Source organism: Periplaneta americana, chromosome 9 (assembly GCF_040183065.1).
Source record: "Periplaneta americana isolate PAMFEO1 chromosome 9, P.americana_PAMFEO1_priV1, whole genome shotgun sequence".
Taxonomy (NCBI): domain Eukaryota; kingdom Metazoa; phylum Arthropoda; class Insecta; order Blattodea; family Blattidae; genus Periplaneta; species Periplaneta americana.
The window spans coordinates 93,185,648-93,208,076 of record NC_091125.1 but is presented as its reverse complement, the minus strand read 5'-3'; the positions used below and the strand labels follow the sequence as shown (position 1 = coordinate 93,208,076).

The 22,429-nt window shown below is 35.1% G+C and overlaps 1 protein-coding gene across 7 annotated transcripts in view; it reads left to right on the top strand.

The window, feature by feature from the left end:
* Positions 1–22,429, top strand: part of LOC138706247 (uncharacterized) — a 166,977-nt gene that overhangs the window by 86,455 nt on the left and 58,093 nt on the right. For all 7 annotated transcript variants that reach the window (XM_069835313.1, XM_069835312.1, XM_069835309.1 and 4 more), the window contains exons 3-4: positions 17–970; positions 12,212–12,350. In XM_069835313.1, the coding sequence (XP_069691414.1) occupies positions 17–970; positions 12,212–12,350 (1,093 nt within the window). The remainder of the gene's footprint in view (positions 1–16; positions 971–12,211; positions 12,351–22,429) is intronic.

The following is a 22,429-nucleotide window of genomic DNA, read 5'->3' as shown; positions in this document are numbered from 1 at the left end:
GTATTATATGTTGCAGGAACTATTGCAGGAAGCTGAAGCAGACGAGAGTGAATGTGGTGATGGACGTAGGAGTGGGGGCGGAACTGTTCCTGAACAAGTAGTTCCAGTAAATAGTTCCCGTTACTACAGCAACAGCAACAGACGGCGGGGACGAAGGGACACAGCAGTGTCAGAACGACAGACTCGTGGTGGCTCTCTACAGAACCTAGTGCATGCCTTCAATTCCGAGTTTGACACGTCAGGGTTCGGTTATTTTAGTCAGTCAAGTGGTCACTCAGGTGGTGTTGGCAGGAGGAAATCAAAGCGAGGCAACAGCGGTAGAGACTACAGTGTTAGTGTGAGTGCTCGGCAGCGGGAAGGTGGTTCACTGCCTAGTAATGTAAATGTTGGAGGTGCTGGAGGAGGCATGCTCACATTGAGTGGGCTGGAGTTACCTCCAACTGCTCCTCTCTCCACGGCTGCAACTGCTGCTCTTCTGTTTGACGACAACAGGAGCTATTCTAGCAAGCAGAATAAGCGAAAGGAACTGGGACACACTCTTTCAGCGAATGAATTCACTACCGCTATGCCAGTTCATTCATCAACCAATGTCTCCTACCAGACTGGGAGTGACACACCGAATAATGTGTCAAAGGCCGAGTTCATGGTGGTCGATCTCGGAGACCTCGGCGAAAACGGACAGGAGACAAAGAGTAACAGTGTGGTGGTTGGGGACGGTGTGATGGACAGTGGGGGTGGAAAGGGGAGTGAGGCAGGAAAGTTGCTAAGTGACGTGTGCAACAATGGAGTGGACGAGGAGCTAGGCACTGAGCTCGAGGTGATACAGAGGGAGACTACTCGAGTTCCTAACTACACCAGTCGTGCCACCCTGGAGGTTGGCCTTGGTGACTGTAATGCGAAAAACAAGAATCTGGCAGATCACGGGGGTGACGTAGACACCACTGTTGCATTTCCACTAGGAATCATACAGGTATGTTCAACACGTTTGGTACCTTTTTAATTGCTAATTTTCATTCAATATAAAAAAACTGCCAAATTGTCTGTCAGTGGACTGACATCCAACAGATTTAATAATTTATGAACATATGAATATCTATCCCATTACTCCAGTGCCGCAAGTACTGGGAAGCAAAACAACCAGATGAAGTACTGTAACTAGTGCAAATCTGTTTGTCCTTAATAAGCCTACTATAATGAAATATTTGCGGATCATTGCATCAATTCCCATTGCACATGAATCAGCAGAATTTTTAAATGTGCAAGAATGGTTTTTTGCAGGGATGTGGCATACTGAATAAATTATCTAATTATTTTACTTCCTGCTTAGGAAAATTTAAATTTATTTCATCAAGATTTCACAATAAAATTTGTTTACAACTTCAGATTATTATTATTATTATTATTATTATTATTATTATTATTATTATTATTATTATTATTATTATTATTATTATTCACTAACAGACTTACGGGTATTCCACAGTGTGCTGGAACTTTACATCTCTAATGTTCAGGAGTTATGTACAGGTTTTGTCCTCAGGGCGAATTAGTACGACCTGAAGGACTGTGATGGTCCATTATGCCTGGCTACTCAAAAAACTGGGACTAATAGTGTAGATGACCCATTGTACACATTGTCCTGAAAATGGAATCTACTATATGCAGTTGTGGAACAGAGATGTTAAGTTCGAGTACATGCTGGAATATAGCTACCCAAACTGCTTTAATAAGTAGTTTGTGAGTTAACAAATAACAGAATCATTTTAGAAGGAATGAGTCATTTACAAACTTTTTAACCTGATTTTATGTATATAATTATTTAGGCCTAAGAGTAAACTAATGATTGCAAGAAAAAATATAAACATTATACCAGTAAAACATATTACTGTTGAGAATGAAATTTGATGTTGGTGTAGTTAAAGCAGTGGCTACACATCACTACTGAACTGAATTTGAATATTGGTTTTATATTTTTGACATAACTGCATGCTGAGCATTGCATATGTACAGTACCAGAAAAAAAAATGGCCTAATTCTTGATGGGACTCCACCTGTATGTAGGAACAAGTTTCACACAACTGTCCATAACATATGTACAAGTGCTTTTGTTTATTGCACATGCTTTGTACCGTATTTGTAACTTTGTAAAATTAAGCTTGCCATTTTTTTTTTTTTTTTCTGGAACTGTACAGCCACCTGATCTATGAACAGACAAAAAAAAACAAACAAACGAAACAAAGAAAAACAGAGCGGAGTCATTCATAAGAAATTCGTTCATGTGTAAATCTAAGCTCTTACGGAATCAACCAAAGTTCTCTGAAGGGGATTTGGCATATGGCAGCTGGTCAATTCCCCCCTCCAACCCCCCAAACCCCAGACTTGAATACAGGTCCTGAAGATAAATGGTGGATGCTAATAACACAATACCTTAGTACTGAGTTACAGAATGAGTGGAAGCTCTGTCTATCCACTAACAGTATATCTCACTCTTATGTATATAAATACTTAGGGCCGTATTCATAGACATTTTTAGCGCGGGTTTCCAGTGGATGATCAGCATTTTTCGTATTCATAAACCAGTGTTAGCGATAGGATATGATTTGAATTCTGTACAAGTAACTAGTGGATAGCCAAGGCTAGCTTAGTACGCTTGTAGCGCGTGCTGCGAAATGTCTATGAATAGCACCCTTACAGGCTTACCTTAGTATGGTTATTGTGATGTCTTGGAACTGACTTGAGAACAGACTTTAAAGGGTGATAAAATCGTTAGTAAGATCTTCATTGGAAGGAAAGTGAAGCTATTCATAAATTCATTCTTTTAAGAATCGTAGTACTAAATGAATTAGCAATATCTTTATTGGAAGGAAAGTGAAGCTATTCATAAATTCTTTATTTTAAGAATCCTAGTACTGAATGGGAAGGATTCAAACAAAATTTAAACAATATTTTTTGCCCAAGTCTCTTACTTCATGTAGTAATTCCAGATGCTGTAATTAGGAAATTATAAGTCGAATGCTAGCAGTAATATAAATTTTCTGATCATGATTTTAGCCATTGACATAGACAAGGGATTATTGGGCTCAACTCTTACTCTAAGGCCCCACTTGGTCTTTTACATATTTGATTGGCAAGAAATGGATTCCGAACACCTCAAAATCTGTGCTTCAGTAGCTGGTCATGATAATATCTTTGAAAAATATTGGAGTGCAAGAAGTCAAATGACTTTATTGTCAAACGCCTGGCATTAGAAAACAACAACATATTTGATTGGGGTTTTTCTCCAGATGTAAGGCGAATGTCATGCAATCCCATGGCAATCCCGTGATCTCATTTTGCCAAATACAATACAATGTTATCAATTCCGCCATTGCTAGATAACCATGCAATTGTTATGGCATTATTAAATAAAAAAGTGAATTACAACGTGTTCCAAAATTCACACATACGGACTGCATAATGTGAATTCTGGATGAATATGGAGACGAAAATGTGTGTGACAAAATTTCGTCTGAAAGATTCTTAATTGCACAGTGTGGCAGCACTGTATTTTGCAAATTTTTGTAGCTCAAGCTATTCATACATCGCTTCACTCTACAACTAAATGTTCATGGTTCATACCACCTCCTTCGTTTTTGTTTTATGTTTCTGTAATGTACGAATTATTTAGATTTCTGTGCTGCCTTATATTCCTTCATAACTTCGTAATAAATTGTTTAAATCCATTTCTTATCATTTCATTGCTTGTTAGATAAGCACAAACATTACATTATAGTAGACTACTAAGAGGTTCTGTGTTGTGCAGTGTTCTCAACTATGCAATTAGAAATTCTGTGGACGAAATTTTGTCACATTTTCGCCTCCATTTTCATCCAAGATTCACTCGATTTGACCCATGTGTGTGAATTCAGAGACATTGTACAAGACTTTGTATATAACAGAAGAAAAATCTTCTGTTTAACCTCTACCTTTCCTACTAACTTACGTTCAACACAATGTAGGAGAGGGTATATAGTTACGGACCAGCACTTGAAAGACAAACATTGTAGGCCTCTCTGGTCATATGGTCAGTATGGTGCTGGGCCACCATTGAGACAACACAGATCAGCACATGTCAAGAGACAAACGCCCAGTCCCATGGATAGAAGATCTCTCTCTTCCATTGTCCACACCAGTAATCGAACCACAGATCACTTGGTTGGGAACCAAACACACTATCCACATAGCCGTGATGACAGACTAAGAAATCAGTGTCATAAAATCTCGTTAAAGAAATAACTGAGTGAACACGCTGTACACTAGGTTAAAATCTTGCCAGATTCAAGTGAAATTTATGATGCCCAGAGATTTTGTTGGTGCACATTTACTCGATGTAAGCCATTCCATCTCTCCAGCCATATTCTATTAATTTTCCCATCTCATTACCCCATATGGAAGTTTCCACTCTTACTGACCAGCACCGTAACATAAAAAACCATTCTTGACATGCTACTCAAGTTGAAAATAGTCGTTAATTCTTCTGAAAATATACGTTGTTCACAATCTAATGGATGCAGGTGGAATTTTTTGTGTGCAAAGATGGTGTTGGTGCAGGTTTTCAAGGGTGCTTTCATTTCCCCTGTTGCCATTCCAGCAATTCTCTGGTATAACCTCATTATTATTGCTCCATGAGGAAGAGTCTGGTCTTGCAAGCCAGCACTTCATATATCCTCTGGCCATTGAAGTCTTTGCTTCACAACTGGAACGACTTCCTAGTGCTACTGGATGAGGCTGGAAAAAAAGTATGCAACCTGCACTAGCAAAATATTGCTATCTTTGTCTTTCACGTAGTTCCTACTGCACTGATGTTATTAGATGCGAATAAAATGGAATTTTAAAGTTATTAACTTTATTTAAAAGCTTGGAAAAAGTTGGACACCTCTAACCTGAGTTTTCACTTTATGTCAAAAGGAATTTTAAAGTCACTCACCCTCTTTTAACCTTCTGCAGTCAAAATTATTTTATTACATATTGTATTCTCTATATATAAAAATATAATGCTACTCCTTTACAGGTTAATAGCTTCATGACCCTTCTAATGATTTAGAGGGTAGGTCCGTTTCAATCTCTTAACTCTACCGCATTGAGAAAAATGTGTGATATTACTATCATATTAGCAACCATTAATATATTGTTTTACTTGCTAATATATTTTATTGTAAAGTGAAACTGATACCAATCATTCCATGAATTTTTTGCTTTTGAAAATGGTGACAAAAATGTACTCAGAACACGGATTTTTTTTTGTTTGTTTTTTTTATTCCCCCCCCCCCCCCGGTTATTTAATGCCTCTGTAGCGTCAATAGAATTGGTGATAGGGAAATGGTATTTGGCGAAATGAGACCGAGGATTCGCCATAGATTACCTGACATTCGCTTTATGGTTGAGGAAACCTCAGAAAAAACACAACCAGGTAATCAGCCCAAGCTGAATCGACTGAGCTCAACTCTGGATCAGCAGGCACACGTGCTACTGCCTAAACTATGCCGTGGCTTTGTTGATGTTTGTAATAATCTTATATTTAGCGAAGATTTACCTTAGAATGTAAACAAAATGTGACATGGTAAAACATGCTATGCAGTAGGACTAATAAATATTTACCTTTATCAATAAGATTGTGTATATTTTGCTTTGCAGTCAGTGATTCATTTTACACATAATGTCACAACATTGTTCCGAAATATGAAATTCGATATTACAAAATACAATGTGTAGGCCTATAGATGTTAAATATCAGATGAATTCATCAATAAGTTTAAGTTACTGGATGAATGGCGAACAGTCAAGTACCTGCTATTAGTAAAAAAAAAAAAAGTAAAATAAACAAGTTTAAGTTATTAATGTATACTTTCGTGTAGAATTGCCGTTCAGTTCTTTCATCTTGCAAGTTGTTGTGACCAAATGCTATGCACGAAGTCACCTTCTTCATTTTTAAGTAGTTGAGCTTCATTTAGCAGAAAAAACAAATTGGAGAATGTAAATTTAAGTTTGTACAAGACCACACAGACAAACTCCATAGGACGACATGCTGCAGACAAAGATGGCAATACTAAATCTCCTTCCTTGTCTGCTTCTGCCCCTGCCATATGTAAGACTACTATTATAGAGTCCATTCCACTTGTGAGCATAGAGTTCAGTGCCTCTGACACATGACTTCATATCTGATAGCTGAAAACAAATTTGACACAGGTTTGTATGAATAAGAGTGACAGTAGTATCTTCAACATTCCAGATCAAGAGTTCAGTACTTGGCATCCCCCCCCCCCCCGAAATAATACCTAGTCTGGATTCCGTTCTTATTAAATATCTTACAGTCCATTAAGTTAGGCCTATCTGTTGAATATACATAATCCTATATAAAATGGCTGAAGTTTTCACTCAGATGTACTGATGTTCCTGAATTTTCAGAAAATAGTGGTGTATTCAAAGTTGATTCTAATAATTTCATGAACTCCGTATCATGTACATAACTAGCAACTCATCTAAGGGAAAGAAATTGCTGGCAAAAAAAGTACCTACTCAAGATTAGAGCTTTCTTGTGAGAGGGTGGAAACTGCACGGACAGTTGGATAGCATATAAAAAAATCACTGGTACTGAAAATGTTTTTCGTTTAAAAAGAAAACACTCTTTTAGTGCCACAGTACTTCGTTTGTATTTCATATCAAGAGAAAGTGAGAGAGTAGTCATTAGTAATAACCTTGAGATAAACTGAAGAGAGTTAGCCTATACTATATAAAATTTTCCCGTGGATAATGTAATTTATATCTGTTATTAGTGGTTTATAAATACAATTGTTTTCCGTCACGAACAAGAAAACTTATACTTTTGCATGTAACATTTACAACCAATAAGTGATTGTACAGTAATAGAGGACTTCAGCATCAGTCAGTATAATGTTACTGTCTTACATAACTTAATACGAAGGACTTAGGTTTAATAAAAACAGAATCATTTTGGAAGACAAATAGCAGTATAATGTAATTACAGTTTATAGAATTCAGATTGCATTAAATAGTGTAAGACTTTTCTGGTTTTATGTCTAGCACATCGATATATGGAATAGTTGTGTATAATTTACCGTATTTTGTACCATAAAATGCACATTGTTTTTAGGTTGACATTTCAGTGGAAAATAATAGTAGACACATTTTATACAAAGTGGCCCCCACAAAGTGTTACTAGATAGTTTCTCTTATTCATTCATTGTGCTCTACACAAAGGCAGGTCTTTTACTGCAAACCCAGTATTCTCCAGTCTAGTTTCTTTTAAATGGATCATTAAAACTAAAGGCTTATTTTTTATATTTAATTCGTGAAGGGAGGGGGCAAATATACAGGGCGAACTGTAAGTAATGCCATTAATTTCAGGGGATTATTCATCGAGATATTTCAAACAAAGTTTAAGAAAGCACAATTTTGCTCGTTTTTGCTTCCTTTACGAGATAAAATTTCTTTTATATGAAACATTTCATAGCGTTATTTGGGAAAGCCTTTGATTTAATTCCCAATATGCTATGTCAATTTGAAAGAACAGTGTATCGATAATAAATGATTAAAGAATTTTAGTTTTGTCCTTCAAAAGTCCAAAAATTTGATCTGATCAAATGCAACTTTTTGTTCTGTGAAGGAATTTTAAAATGTTACATTTGCTGCATTTTTATCACAGACAGATTGTAAATGGGAAACATTTTGAACATTTGCTGTATTGACTGAGATAAATTAATTTGTTTTAGAGAAATTACTAACAATTTTATTCTCAATTATGTGTGCCAAATATTGAAGTTATACAATGTGTTACGATATGTGTATTGTTTCTAAATTCAACAAGTTCTACAAACGTCATTTTCAATAATTAAAAGAATGGGAGCTTTGGTTGACATACATTTATGAAGATTATCTTTCAGATGGTATAAAGTATATCATAGGGTGTCATTTAAATATGCTTGTTGTGACGTTAAAACTCGCACAACATTGATATTAAAAATGAATTGTTTCTATGAAAAAATGTTTTTTTTAATATAACATTTTATGTGTCCGAGTGTTTTTTTTTTTTTCCGAAAAATATTATCCGTTTAAATGTAAAAGACAATATGCAGAAATTATGAAACACACTGTATAATATATAACACAGCTGCAGGTCCTGATGAGACAAAATAAAACATCGTCATGTAAAGGGATATCTTGTCTCACTAAGTTTGTGTCTTGTAAAATTATTTATTACATTCAGTTAATGTTCTAGGTTAAGTAAAATTGTTGCCAAATTACTGTCTACCTAAAGTTCCTATTTTGTTATGCATATGACTCTGCTGGGTGTCTCTTCCTGGTGTCCTCTGGTATCAAAAAGTAGAAATAAACCCTGATGTCAGTCTTAGAAATGTCAGTGTTGTATCTCAGTGAAATTATGTTACATTTTATCAATACACTACACAGATCATGCTTTGTGCAGCATGCATTGGCAACACTGCCTATAGTATGTGTGGGATGCTGCTGCACTTGCCCCTTTGCATCGCATTATTGGATGTAGGTTGAGAATTAAAATTATTGCCCTGTTATGATATAGTAATCTTGTAGACTACAACCAAAGCAGATTACAGATTACATAACGCAATAGAAAGTGGACTTGTTACTAGCACGTGGCTTATCTTGTCCTGGTTCCTGCGTGTGAAACTTGTTTCTTGAATAAAAGTCATGTTTGCTTTATATTATGACTCACATGATTTAATAAGAAACTCAATGCGTGGGTGACCCCAAGATTCCTAGGAAATGCTTATAATAACTTATGTTTTATTGCAGTATTCTATGTTCGGGAATACATTTTGATAAATAGCGAAAAGAATGTAAGACATTGTACATAATCTAATGGAGTAAAGTTTTTTTTTTTTTTTTTTTTTTTTTTTTTCTCAATATATTATGAAGTTTTGTAATGCTCTAGAAATTGATTGCAATATTTATGTGAAAATACGTTTCTGTAATTCCTATATTAGAAATCCGTCCTCCCCCATGCTGTGTTGTTTTCTGTTTGTACATATTATGTCCTGTACTTCGATCATGACAGAGCATGGTGGAGTAATTATTATCTTTCTCGCCTTGTATTTCTGAAGGTCTGGTATTCGATCTCAGGGATCGGATATCCTGATTTGGTTTACAAAGTCTCTCCTGGAAAATGCTAGGATAGTATCAATTCTGAAGGTCTTGGTCTATCTACTTCCCAACTCTAATTGGCCCTTCACCATCACTTATCATACATCATCGTAGCCTCTACCAAGATGGCCTGTCATTTGTTTGAACCTCACAAGTGATACCAATATGGCACCACTTATGAAGCAACTAAGCCAGGAGATAATGGGGTAGGATGTCCAGTTCCTTTCCCCTTCCATTGCCTACATCGCCGATTAGCTACATATTACAATCAGGCTTCACATGTATATAAACAATTAATTGTTCTTCTTCTGACGCATATCGTCGAGTGAGATGTCCTGCCTGATAATAGATGTAGGTTACATATCAGTCAGAACCTCAATCAGAGGTAAGGTCGTCAGTAAAAGATGCTATTTTTTTTTTTTGTATTATTTTTATGCATTTATCATGGGTATATGCAACAGGTCTCTCCCCCCCCCCCATTAAATCATTAAAGTCCTTTCGGGTGCAACTATTCTTTTGACAAATTTTGCGCAGTAATTTATTTTATAATTTTGTAGAACTGTAATAAAAAATGAGATACTGGTTTAATTGATAAATTTTTATATATATTTCTTTCCTTTAAGATATTTTAAGTAATTTACCTAAGAGTTATAGAGATGGAAGCCGAAAGAATTAATGATAATGTTTGTCGTATCTCTATAATGTCTTGAGTAGAAATTTTCTGTTAACAATTTCAGAATAATAGACTTTCGAATTCTCACTTTGCACGAAATTGTGTAATGTCAAGGGTTGAAAATAATAATAATAATAATAATAATAATAATAATAATAATAGTAAAACAACTTTTTAATACAAATAATATTTTTCAGAATCAAAAATAACATAGTATATCAAACAAATTCTTAGTGTGCGTGCAGACATGCACGTACAGGTACTGCATGTGAGTAAGTTGCACACATTTATGAACACTCAAACGAGGAACAGTGAGGGAGGAAGGGGCACTATGAAATTCAAGTAGTGTGCATGCAGATATGCGCATGCAGGTGTTACATGTAAGTGCACGCATTTATGAATGCTCAAATGAGGAACAGTGAGAGAGGAGGGGCACTATGAAATTCAAGCCATATGGTTGAAATAACAGAAACAAAAATTAGAATTCTTCTGAAGTGATATTTGGGACTTTGGTGAAAGTCTTGGTCTCATTACCTTCTGATAAGAACTATCTTAAGCCTTCTGAACATTTTTTACAATGTTTGAGGTATTGGTACAACTATTGGAATAGTAATTAACCGAACTTATTTCAACTTTGTGCTGACGTTCGTATGTGTGCACTCAAGCAAACGACGGTGGAAGTAAGGGTGGGGGGGGGGGAGAACCACTGTGATATTAGAATTAATGATGGAAATAAACTAAATTAGTAATGAAACGGAACTATTCTAATGTAATATTTGAGACATGATGAATTGCCTTTTTAATGTTTCAGATAAGTATGTTGTTCATGGAACATATTTTCTTGTTAACTGGAAACTAAATCCTTTTTATTCGATAGAGCCTATAAGATTTAATGAACTGAAATTATTTTTCTTCCGAGTCTCCAAACAACAGAATGATGAACTTGTTCTGAACCTTTGAATGTAGGCCAATTTTAATTTCTTGTTACTAAGTGGTATAATGCAGAGAAATTTCTGAAAATCAGAACTAATGAGTAACATAGTTATATCTGAATCTGTGTAGAATTTGGTACCATAAGCAAATTCAAGATGATACCCGTATGTATGTGCTGTACTTGGGGAACTATTATTTCAATACTAATGCTTTAAGATTTCCCAGTCTCTCTATTTTATTTTATTTTCGTTTTTTCTTTTCTTTCTTTCCTCTCATCTCTTTTCTTATTTTTTCTCTCTTTTTAATTCTCATTTTCTTTCCTAATTTACTTCCCCCCCCCCCCCCCCCAGAATATTGTAGTGAGAATTATGCTAATATCGTATAAGTGGGAAGAGGAGGGTTGTTCTTGTTATGTCGTATAAATGAGTCCTAAATAAAACCTGCAAGAATTCTTGATATGGTCAAACTGCTTCACGAACACGTGGGAGGTATCATTAAATTCATTTTGTTTGACTTCTCATAAGTTATATATATATATATATTTTTTTTTTTTTTTTTTTTTTTCTCATAAGTTGCCCGTGGCATAGTAAACATCAGTCCTCGAGATTTAACATAGTTTGTTCTGGAAATTTGCCTTCCCTGGATACATCTCGTGTAGTTGTATCTGGTGGTATTATACCAAAAATAGTTTTGAATAGTTCTCAAGATCCCATTCTTCCTTCAAGCATTTTACAGAAAGTTCCATTTACATTTTGAGACATTGCGAATCAAGACGAACAAAATGTGGCAGGTAGTTGACACTTCGTTTTGTTGTGAAATGTTACAAAAAATATTCAATCACATTTCGAACTTCATGTAACTACTATTTTGTTCTTGTACAGAGTACAGACACAGTAATGTGATTCTGGGGAGGACAGGGGAGACTTTGAGCTTGAAGGTAAAAGATACAGCTTAGCCACTTGCCAGTGAGAGACGAAATAGATTCTCTTCCATACATCTTGATCTTATTTTGCATGTCGAATTTAAAAGTTCTTGAAATAAGTAAGTAAACAGTTGCTTTATAAAACAAACATGGGTGGTGTGAGAATAGACATACAATGCTGTGATGTTGAAATGTACAGTAGGGTCAACAAGAGAGTTTAGTTCTCGTCCTACCCTTCCTTCGCACGTTTTCACTGGCCATATTTTGTCTCTGATAATATGAATCAGATTTTACTAGGGAATTATGTATATTTAGGAGGGAGTAAATTGTAACTTGCTGACAAAATTAGTAGGTGCCTAATGTATGTCCTTTTATATCTGTATTTTAATACATACAATTTTATTTTTATACAGGCTAAGATAATCTATAGAATAATATAGGCAACTCTTACTATACTGTTATTATTGGATATATGCTCTCACTGGTGGTGTTGCAAATGTTGGCAGTGTGAGAAGAGTGGTGGAGTGGTGAATGGTGTAGAGCAGAGCCCTCTGCAACTTCCGTCTTCCTACAACTCGGTGAAGTGCATTGTGGGATCTCCCAACAACAATAATCGCGACGACAGAAATGGCAATGCCAACAAAGGTTGGTATCATTAATTTAAAATACTTGTATAATTCAGCAAAATAGCAGTTCAATTAATGTAGTAATTTCTTCATTAAATAATTCTTCCAGTTATTCATGTCTTTTTATATTTATTTATTTACTTGCATGTTAATTCACGCATTTTGTTACTTTCTCTTTTAATTTAAATTTATTTGTGCGTTCGTGGATATGTTTATAAACTTATTTATTGGTTTGTTATGTATTCCTGTGTTCAATTATTTGTTTTGGTTTATTTATTTATATACCGATTTATTTATTGTGCTGATGTGAAGGGAAATTTCTCCTAATGGTTTGATATATTTTCGCCTTACAGGAAGTCTGCCTTTTAACCACAATGCGAAAAAAAATATATATATATATAAATATAGTATTTTCAGTATGCTTAAGGTAGGCCTATTTCAGTAATTGCTAACTAATCATGTATGGCAAACACACTTTATTTTGTTGTTCTTCACTGTACAATTCAGAATGTTAACTTATTGATTCAATGGGAGATTAAGCCAGTTTACAATGAAAATGGTTTTATTTTATTTCTTGTAGTGATTTTTCTAGTATAGGCCTATATTTTTTTTCAAATGCAAACATTCGTGTTACTATGGAAAGTATTGAAATATCATAAAATTAAAAGATTACAAGTTTTTTCTTCTTGGTGTATGGGGAATCTTATCAAAAGCCATAAAAATTAATTCTACTTGTTTAGTGATCACATCAGCTAAATACATTTCTATAAATATATTAATATGCAGTACAAAACTGAATTTAAAAATGTTGAAGCTTTGCAAAATTACAACACTTCAGAATATTAAAACTTCACTTCACCAAGAAGAGTTTCATTTCATTTAGATATCATTTGGTGTATTAAAATGATTCTGTCTACATTCATTTAGTTACAAGAATGAATGAATAAAATGTGTATTGAATAAATCTTAAATGCTTGTTACTAAGACGAAAATTACTTAATATTATGTGTAGCCATGAAGACTTTAGATATCACGTATACTTGCACACAATTGAAAAGCAAGCAGAGTAACGTAAATTCATGATTCCATGAATTATCAATGTAAATAGTGCTTCATGTTGCTTCACATTAGGGAAGGGCAGAGATAATCTCTTGAATGAACAGAGATATGAGTCACTTAAGTAATTTATCAGTTGACTGCCATCGAGAAGAGGGGGCAAAGTTCATTACCGTGCACCAAATTGCAACTACATGGCAGAATATAACATACATCTCAAAAAAGAAGTTGGACAGTTATTGAAAGAAAGAAAATATTTGTAGATGGAGGCTTTTAAGAAGTTTTGGAGACAGTCTGCAACATTGGATGATTATGTCCATGATGGAAGTATTTAGTAAGATGGGATGGAGTAAAAGCAACTCAAAATTTTAAATTTTCCAAAGAAAATAATGTTTCAATGACGTCAGATTCATCCAGTAGTACCATATATCGTGGTGAACTATCTGTGGTCTGTTCTGAAACAGGACAATCACTTCAAGCTCTTAAGTGATTGTGCTACTCATTGTAATGAAACTACATTGTAGAAGACTATATTTATAATAAGATTAAGTGATTTTGAACACATTGTTTGTTATTATTCTATTTTAAATTAATGCAGTCCCATTCTTTGTTTACTACAGTATGTACATCGAAAGAAATTATTTGTAGAATTGGATCATTAAAGATCTCATCTGTCTCACGGTTGCATAAGATGGAATTAAACATTAAATTATTAGAAAACTGGGACTGAAGACTACTTAGAACAACCATTAAAACAATATGGACATGCTGTGTGAATGCAGAACAATGAGAGTAAGTAAACTACAAAATGGAATCTACATGGGAAAAGGAAATGCAGTAGTCCTGACAACACATTGATACCATAGCTGTAATGAAAATATGAAGAACAGAAATTCAGATATGAAGAATATACAGTATATGGACCGAACCAAAGAATAAATGTTTACAGAAGAGCTATGAATACATTAGATTTTAAAAATAAATAAAATTGTCTGTAGTGTGAGTTCCATGTTTACCTTATGTTGACTTAACAGTATTTCTAAATCCCTTTCTTTGATTATTATTCTTGTATGTTTATATTCTAGATAAACGTTTTAGTTTTTTCATTAATTGCTATATAAAATTGTGTTTTTTATTTTATTACATAATATTCGCAAATGTTTCGTTATCCCCTAAAATGTGCATAGGTAATTATTTTCTTTATTATTATATAAAATGCAGAAAAGTAATGCTGCTACAAAAATATATTCTGATAATTTTTTACAGAAATGCATGCTTCTGTAATCTGTGTAGGCTGCGGATTTTGTTTACGAGCCTTAAAAGTATACACATGAATTATTGTAATTTTAATTCAGTAACAACAAACATGTATGAATTCACTCTGGCGAAATAGCATAATAGCATTTACTATAAGTTACCACTGCCATACTTTCTTAATGATATCTAGTTAGACTTTTGGATGTTTGGGCTTTAGAAGTTGAGAATGGCACCTTGTGTACTAGATTGGATAAGATCTCTGTTGAGAAGTTTTGTAGGCCTGGTTGACAGAATTCTGAAATCTAACAATAGAGATCGGAGTCACATAGACTGAAAAATGTATTTAGTAGAGCACGATCTGATGTGTAATGAAGGTTAAGACAATGTTAACAAAATGTAATTATTTTGTTTTGGTACTGTAAAAGGCCTAGTTTGCCACCACTTGCACATTAGCACGTGTCTTACCAAATTCATTGCCAGTCCATGTTAAGCAATTCTCTGCCATTAAATTTTGGCGTCCTTTTCCAGTATAGTCCAGGTGATCAACTTTGTTGCATTTCTCATTTATTTGGCAAAATAAATGTCAAACTGAGAACATTAATTAAATGGAATTATTATTATTATTATTATTATTATTATTATTATTATTATTATTATTAGTATATTTTGTAGCAAGAGTAACAAATATAAATGATACTCAAGAGGAATTTAATGCATAATAAATATAGTGCTGCTACTATTCGGTTGAGAAGATTCTATCATCCAGTCTGCTTTCAGAAAAAACTTAAAGTTAGAATTTATAAAACAGTTATCAGAAAGAGAAAAAGGAATTAGTTGGGTGACTGGCTGAGAAGAAACTGCCTACTGAAGGATGCACTGGAAGGAATGATGAAAGGGAGAAGAGTTCGGGGCAAAAGAAGATATCAGATGATAGACGACATGTGAATCATATGCAGAGACTAAGAGGAAGGCAGAAAATAGGAAAGATTGGAGAATGCTGGATTTGCAGTGAAAGACCTGCCCATGAGCAGAACAATGTATGTATGTATTTATTACTGGTTCTGTATGGATGTGAAACTTGGACTCTCACTTTGAGAAGGGAACAGAGGTTAAGAGTATTCGAGAATAAGGTGCTTAGGAAAATATTTGGGGCTGAGAGAGATTAAGTTAAGGAGAATGGAGAAAGTCACACAACGCAGAACTGCATGCATTATACTCGTCTAACATAATTAGGAACATTAAGGTCCTGTTCACACAAGCAGAATATCTGCGAAATGGTAGACGCGCAGGAGCCTCACCATTGTCTATGACACACTAATTTAAAGTCTCCACATGTCAGCTGCATCACCCATAGTGGAACGGATGCCACACATTGACCACAAGTTTGCTATAGACTATTGCATTATATCACATCAATCACACAAGCAAATGCAAGAGTTTGGCAGTGAGTGTTCAGATAACATATCTTGGCTTTTACGAGGGCTGGACCTGATACTCTTAGGCATGCTTTGGCTCTTTGTGCGCCTATATATGCGATGATTGTCCAAATCCGACAAGTGGCCTGGGTTACAATGACGATGCTGACATTTGGGCCATCCTGCATCAGCTTCTGATAGAGCCAGATCCCATTTGTAGACGAGTAGCCTGATAAGCCCCAGGGGCCAGAGCCCCAAGCCCTTCCTTTCATAGTCAGCTGACAGGTGGGCTATCCTGCCTCAGCCCCTGATAGAACCAGGTGCTGTCGGCATACGAGTAGTCTAATAAGCCCCAGGGGCCCGGAGCCCCAAGGCCTTCCAATATCAGTGTCAGAAACCCTAAGACTTCACCCCAACCTATTTTTGCTATACTGTTCACTATTGGATGTGTTCAATGCCTTCTATTCTTCTTATCAACAATTGCAGTTCAAAGTACACTAGTACGGTAACTGGCATCCATTGTGAATGACCACCTCAAATCCTTCAGTCTGTCTTTCCTCTGCTCGTGTGGCCTCAGAATGATGTGGCTGCCACATGTCCGCCATTTCTCAGACATTTCACTCATGTGAACCGGGCCTAAATCCAGTCGTTTGAGATGAATAGGATATTTAGCACATATGGGTAAATCCAGAAATGCATATAGAGTGTTAGTTGGAAGACCTGAGGGAAGAAGATCTTTGGAAAGACCGAGAAGTAGATGGGAGGATAATATTGAAATGGATTTGAGGGAAGTGGGATGTGATGGTAGGGAATGGATTAATCTTGCTCTGGATAAGCACCGATGGTGGGCTTATGTAAGGGTGGCAGTGAATCTTATTATTATTATTATTATTATTATTATTATTATTATTATTATTATTATTATTATTATTATTTCTTTTGTTACGAATTACAGCATGTAGAGAACATTGTTAATGCAAAAGGAAGGGATTTGTAATGATATGGTTGTAAATAATTTTATTCATTTATACTTAATTCAGTGATTATTTTTATTCTCAGTATGTATAATGAATGAGAAAAAGTCATTCTTGTACAACACCACTTTTAAGCACAAAAGTTGAATGTATGAAAAGTATGAACGTATCATCTATTGAACGTAAATTTTCATTGATAATATTTATAACTGTATTCAGAGACTGAAGAGCAAGCAAGAACTGAAGAAACTGATTATACTGTAGATATTGCTTCAGTGCTCTCTAATATTCGAGTTATCTGTATGTGGTATAGTGAAGCACTCAGTGTCTTACCTTATTTTGAATACATTTTAATATATTGTAAATTATAGTGGCAAGAACTTATAGCGTATTGTCCTTAGTATACTCTAGTGGTTTTTGCACTTGCCTCTGGACCGAAGTATTACATATTCAGTCCCAGCCAAGGGTAATGAATTTTCAGGTGGTAAAATCTTAATTGTGGCTTCTATGAAATAAAATATAACCATCGGCTTTGTTTAAAATACCTTTTGGCTCATGAATAGGAAGATTAATATACCTAGGTTAAGTTCTGTGTCCTGGCCTGTCATTCCTCTGCTGTCAACTTTTGACTCAAGATATCATTGCAATAATGATTGTGAAGACTTCTGGTATACATGAGTGAGAATATTCAAATTCTGACATATTATTACATATAACAATATTTGTAAATATTCAAAGTACACAAATTGACAATGGGTAGCAATCTAAGACCAGTTGGGAGATTTTTTAAGTGGTCGATAATAGAAACTTATATTTTTATATGTAGAGTATACAGATATTTAATTATTATAATACGGACATTTATTCTGCTTTGTGTATTAGTTACATTCTAAATTATTTCAGTTTTAAAACTGTGATGAAATGCAAACAAGTCATGGCTTGAACTTAAGTTAAAATTATTTATGGTTAGTTGCTTACAGGTACTACTCAGTATGGTCAGTTAATACCTATTGTTGGTGACTGGTAAATCTGGCCCTGTAACGAATTTCACCCACTCCACTTCTAACAGTCCGCACACTGTCAACAAACACGTGACAAACAGAGGTAGAGGCTAGAGAAGAGACTGCCCTGCTACTGCTACTATTGATAAAGAAAAACATATTACTCACCGGTGAATCATAATGGTGTTGCTTCAATTACATTAGCCTCAGAAACCGTTTTAGCTGTATTTGATAACAGCCATCCCATTAACTGAACACATTAACCTGTTCAAATATTTTATTTACTATTACATATTACTTGCTTATTTTCTGTTACAAAAAAAGGGTGCTGTTTAAAAAAAAACAGCATTATATGAACGGTTGGATACACTTAGATAAATCACACGAGAAATGCCGAAATTCAAATATTAACCAAAATGACATATTGCAAGAAAGGGACGAATTCACATTGCATATTTCTGACAACAAAATCAGAAGGAAAATAAGTTTGAAAAGATTTCTAAGACCCTGGTAAATTACTACGTACATTAGTTCGCCGAAATTAACTATTTCATCAAACATTTGTGACGGATGGTAATTAAAACATAATTGGAAACTTAGGACTGCAGTGTCCTAAATGTAATATATCAAATAGCAAATACACATTAAAGCGATCTGAGGGTATTCTGAAAATGACTATAACTACAGCTAAATAGTAAATATTAGTTCGCTATTATGTATTATGTAGTTTAATTAGTAATGGGAAAATGTTATGCTAATCCAGTCGCAGTCCTTTCAACAGCTGTAAATGAATTAACATACTCCTTTAATAAATTGCGAGTTAATCACATTCTTCAGTAATTTCAAAATTGTTTCGATAAGCTAACTGCAAATTAAGAGGAAGTGCTAGCCAGCACTTTGCTGTAAAAATAGAATAAAATAATACTTTTAAGAAGTCGCGTTGTGAAAGTAGCTAGCAATAAATTTTCACAAGAAAGAAGTGTGGGGTCTGCAGTTACGACAACATGTGCTTCCCAACTAGGCAGTCCGTGGTTCCATTCCTGACATGGGGTGAAATTTATCTCTATGCCACAGGACTCGGTAGGTCTTGCACTTGTCCTGTAACGTCTCCACGATGGTCCTGTATTGTGAGAGATAATGTCATCTCCTACATCTCGTTGGCTTGTTGAGTCGGTTAAGGCGGAGATAAAACAAGACAAAGAAAGAAGTTGTGTACGAAGACCTGCCGAAGGATAGCGAGACTCCCTCAAATCATTAAGAAATGGACAAAGGGCTAAAGTAACGAAGAAGTTCATTACGCGTCATCATCAGTAATTATCAAATCAGGCTTGGCATTGAAATCAGGTTCCCGCTTTCAAACTAGGCAGAGGGAGTCGGATGTTAACACCGCATGAGTAAGTCCAAGATGACATTTATTATAACTAAAAACTTGAAACAATTATAAAGAAGAACATACTAACTAAACTAAATTGTTACAACAAAAACTAAAGAGCTAGTAATATATTACAGAACGCGAAAGCGAAAGATCACCAGACCAAATGTTTTCAATACGTACAACACGCAGGCAGGCAGGCAGTCAGTCAGTCAGTCAGTCAGTCAGTCAAGACTGAGGACCTGATCACCTGACAACCATAAACTGACTGACAAACTCTTGCTACTGAAGCGTGTGGTGGGTGGGGAGCAATTTTCACCCCTAACTTCTCCAAGTTCTAGTGTCGGATTTACCAGTCACTAACAGTACAAGACTCTAGTAGAAAGGGGGCAGCTGGATATAATTTGTGATGGGAAAAGGCAGTTTCGCCAAATCTTGCAGATTGAGAATATGGTGGTCAGTTTATGATAAGAGTTGAAACTACTTAATTAGCATTTTGAAAGTTAAGTTATTTATTTTTATTTTATTCAGTAATAATATCACTTAAATATCTGTATAAAATAACATAGATATTAAAGATAAGGAAGGTTGTCTGCAGTTCTTAGCATCTGCATTTCCTAAAGGTTAAATATAAATAATAAATTATAAACGAACAATATGCAAGTAATTTATTACAAGTTGCAAAGAATAGTGTAAGTAGTAACTTCTATCATAGCATCGTAGGCACATGCGACATTGTTTGAAGAAACAAAACTGCAATAAAAGGAAGAAAGAAATACAACGTGAAATTATTGGAAATACCAAGTAAAACGGGTATAGAAGTAAATGATCTTCATACTGTTTCGTGCTCAAGGAATGTCATTATCTCAATTGATGTAGTGTAACATCATTTCTGAAATGGAACACCTTTAACTCAGAATTGGCTTTTGTTTTGGGTGAGAAATAGTCGATGAGCTTTGTTTGCAGCCTTTTGATTTAGGTACTGTTATTTTTTATACTGCCAAATATACTATATTTTCGGAGGTGTACTGGTTATTAAGTATTTCCATTGTATCAAACATTCACACATTCAAATCCAAGTGGAGGTGCCGAATTTTGAGGGGATATAAATTCTGAAAATGTCTTTCTATACTTTGCAACTACATGGATGATTTTGGTGTTATGCAACATGGTAGACTTGAGTTTTTTGTATGACTGAATTTAATTTAATGAAGGATGGACACTACGTCCTCTTGTTATATCTGTTATATTTACCCTTAAGCTAAGTGCATTTCCAAACTCTCAGTGACTGACTACACTACATAACTGGGTTCCCAGCAGTCAACCCCACATGTCCCCAGGCCAACTCCATGTGTCGCCTGCTAGTGTTTGGGGAATGCTATGAAATGATGGTGGAATGTCGTAGATGCCTAATATGGGGAAATTGGAGGATACTGAGAAAAGCCCCAACTGCGATCTTGTCTGTCAAAAGTGTCTCAGGTCTGAGTGGGAATCGAACTCGGACTGCCTGCGTGACAGGCTGAAGATCTGGCCATTCAGCCACTGAGGAGACTTTCCTGTATGTTACATGTAACCTTAGTAACACATCAAACAACTGCTAGTAAAGTGTCATACACTATCGGACAAATGATGTTTTGCGTAAAACGTTTTTGTTAGTCTGGCAGTAATTCCATTGTATATCGTGAGTTCACAGTGAAATTGAAGTGTAGGAAATTTGATGATCAAAATTAAAAAAAAATTATTGAAGAAATTCAAAGAAATAGGTTCCAGTTTGAACAACAATAAAGCTGTTGTTGGCAGACCTAAGTTCATTAGAACATCTGAAAACTGTACTTACTCATAGCTCTAGGTTTGTGCTCTCCAAGCCGGCTCACAGTTCATGAGCGGAATGCAGATATTAGCTGCGCTCTGTATAAGGGTGGACTGGAAGAAGGGGTGATCTCGTACAAAATATACACAAGAGGAAGTACTATTACGAATTTTATGAAATGAATTCCCGTTCACTGTTTGCAAAACTATCTTGGACTATTATTAATTAATAAAGAAATATTTATTTTACAGAAATAATAGAAATTCTATAGCTACTTAAATGTACAATATGATTTTGTTATATTTTTATTTATCAGTACATCAAAACTAGGTTTTATGCTGTTGGCAGCTGAAAGGAACAGTAGCCTACTGATCGTAATGAAACATCAGTTACAGATGTTCGATGTCTGCCTTTATTAAAGTTGATTATAGAAAACAGTTGCTCACAAATATAAATGTTGAGCCAGACATAGCAATCATTTTCACAGCCAGCCTGTGTGGTCGTGGATATTATTGCTAATGTTTAGTATTGTACAACTCAACAGAGTAGTAGTATTATTCAAACGATCTTTAGCCCTTAGGTCACATTGAAGATCAATAAGTTCAAGCTGTAAATCGTTAAATGTTATGTTCCATCTTTTAGATTCCTCCATACTGTACTGTAGCAGTAGGTAAGCAACGTGAAACAGTTACTGAGAATAGGCCTACAAACTGCACTCCACTAGATAACTGAGTGGTCGTTTCCCTCTCCTCTACCTATAGCAAGTTTGTCATTCTGACATATCTTCCTCTCCGTTTCGGCGAGCGGTAAACACTGCTCTCCCGCTCGCGCGCGCGCTCGTTCAGCGCTGTTTGTGCAGGTATGCTCTAGGAAGTCTGTCAAATGTTTGTCGCAACAACTCTTTTTTTTTTTTTTTAACAACCCTACAATTTAAAAAAAAAATAATCTGAAAAGACTTACAAACGTTCCCATATGAAGTTTAGTTGAGGCAAGCACTAATTAGAGGTGACAAAGACGTGCTGTCTTTTGTGAACCATTTAGTCAGCTTTTGGAGGCTAATCCTGTAGCAGTTGGTATTATTCGGTTCTCTATTGAGGTTTTCATCTATCTAATGGATACATTAATAAACAAAATATGGGGTCCTGAGAATTCCATGTTGTGATTGAGACACCTTTACATTCTCAGAAATGTATAGTGTAGTGTGCTATTTAAT